Here is a 1,270-nt window from a genome sequence, read left to right on the forward strand (position 1 = left end):
TTTCACTCGGCGTGTTTTGAAGTTTACGATACCAAATCAAAACTGACACTTTTTGGCACTGGCTGTTGTTCAGAGAAAAAAAAAAATTACAGAAAACCCCCCAAAGAGTTAAGCATTTTAGAAAGTTATAACTGTAACCATTCAACATATTTAAATTCGTTTATACTGGCCTAGAGGGAAGAACAGAAAATATAATTAATATTAATATTATTATTATTTTCAAAGGGAAGAAACAGAACAATAATTCAAGATTTGTCAGCACTCCCTTCCACTGAGAGAAAAACGCTGACCTTCATGGAAAACAATTCCCGAAATTTCACCACCGCTGGAAGGAGGAAAAAAAAATTAAATATATTTTCAAGTCTTTCCAAAAGTCTTTAGCTGGTCGTAAATTGAGTTTATATATCCATCACTGTCCGCAACTAATGGATCAAGATACATTGTCTTTCAGTTTGGAGACTATTTTCTTATCCTTCACCCTCCTGTTCTGAAACCAAATGGTAACTTGTCTCTCAGACAGGTTTGTGGCTGCGGATATCCTTCGCCTCTTGTCCTTGTTAATGAACTTGTTAATGGCATATTCATTCTCGAGTTCTTTAAGCTGCAGTTTTGTGTACGGCACTCGCTTCTTTCTCCCACGCCGGTAGACACACATATCGGGCTGGTTTAGTGCAACGTCCCCTATTGTAAAAGACATTATGTGAAAAATTAGAATTTTATTACAGGCGTTTAAAGCTTAACCGATACTTGTTGGGCACTGGTTTTCACGGGCAAATAAATAATGCCGGGTTGTTTACAGTTTATTATTATTTACACTGCCACATTATTTGCACGTTAGTAAAGCACCAAAACCTTGATGGACTGTCATCACTTTGGAGGCATGCATGGCTAGCGAGCGTGCGGGGCGGCGGGGGCATTGGCTGGGGGGCCGAGGGCAGGTCGGTCCTGGCAGCGCACACACAGAAATCGCTTTGGTGTGTGTGTGCTTTCCCCGGGTTTGTTTGCATGTGGTTTGTGCCTCTGTGCCCTCACTACTCGCAGCCTCTTAAGTGCTCTGGGGCCGGGTCAGTCGCCAGCCGGAGAGGCAGAGAGGTAGAGCAAGCCTTCCAGCCATCGTCCTGCAAACTGCAAACGCGAATACAAACCCAGCCACCGCGGGAACCGGCAGGAGAAGGAGCCCGAGGCCGCCCAGGCGCCCGCGGGACCGGAGCTCCGGGGCCCTGGCGCTGGGTGGCCGGGGGGGGGCGGGTTCTGGGGGCTCTCGCCCGCG

General features: G+C 46.6%; 1 protein-coding gene across 1 annotated transcript in view; it reads right to left on the bottom strand.

Annotated features, from left to right (window-relative positions):
- Positions 1–430: 430 nt before the first annotated feature.
- The window catches only part of HOXD13 (homeobox D13), a gene marked incomplete at its 5' end in the record, with an annotated part of 10,847 nt that continues 10,007 nt past the window's right edge, over positions 431–1,270 (bottom strand). The window contains one exon of the mRNA XM_009894634.1: positions 431–681. Within this exon, the coding sequence (XP_009892936.1) occupies positions 431–681 (251 nt within the window). The remainder of the gene's footprint in view (positions 682–1,270) is intronic.

This window comes from Charadrius vociferus, unplaced genomic scaffold (genome assembly GCF_000708025.1).
Source record: "Charadrius vociferus isolate BGI_N301 unplaced genomic scaffold, ASM70802v2 scaffold161, whole genome shotgun sequence".
Classification (NCBI taxonomy): domain Eukaryota; kingdom Metazoa; phylum Chordata; class Aves; order Charadriiformes; family Charadriidae; genus Charadrius; species Charadrius vociferus.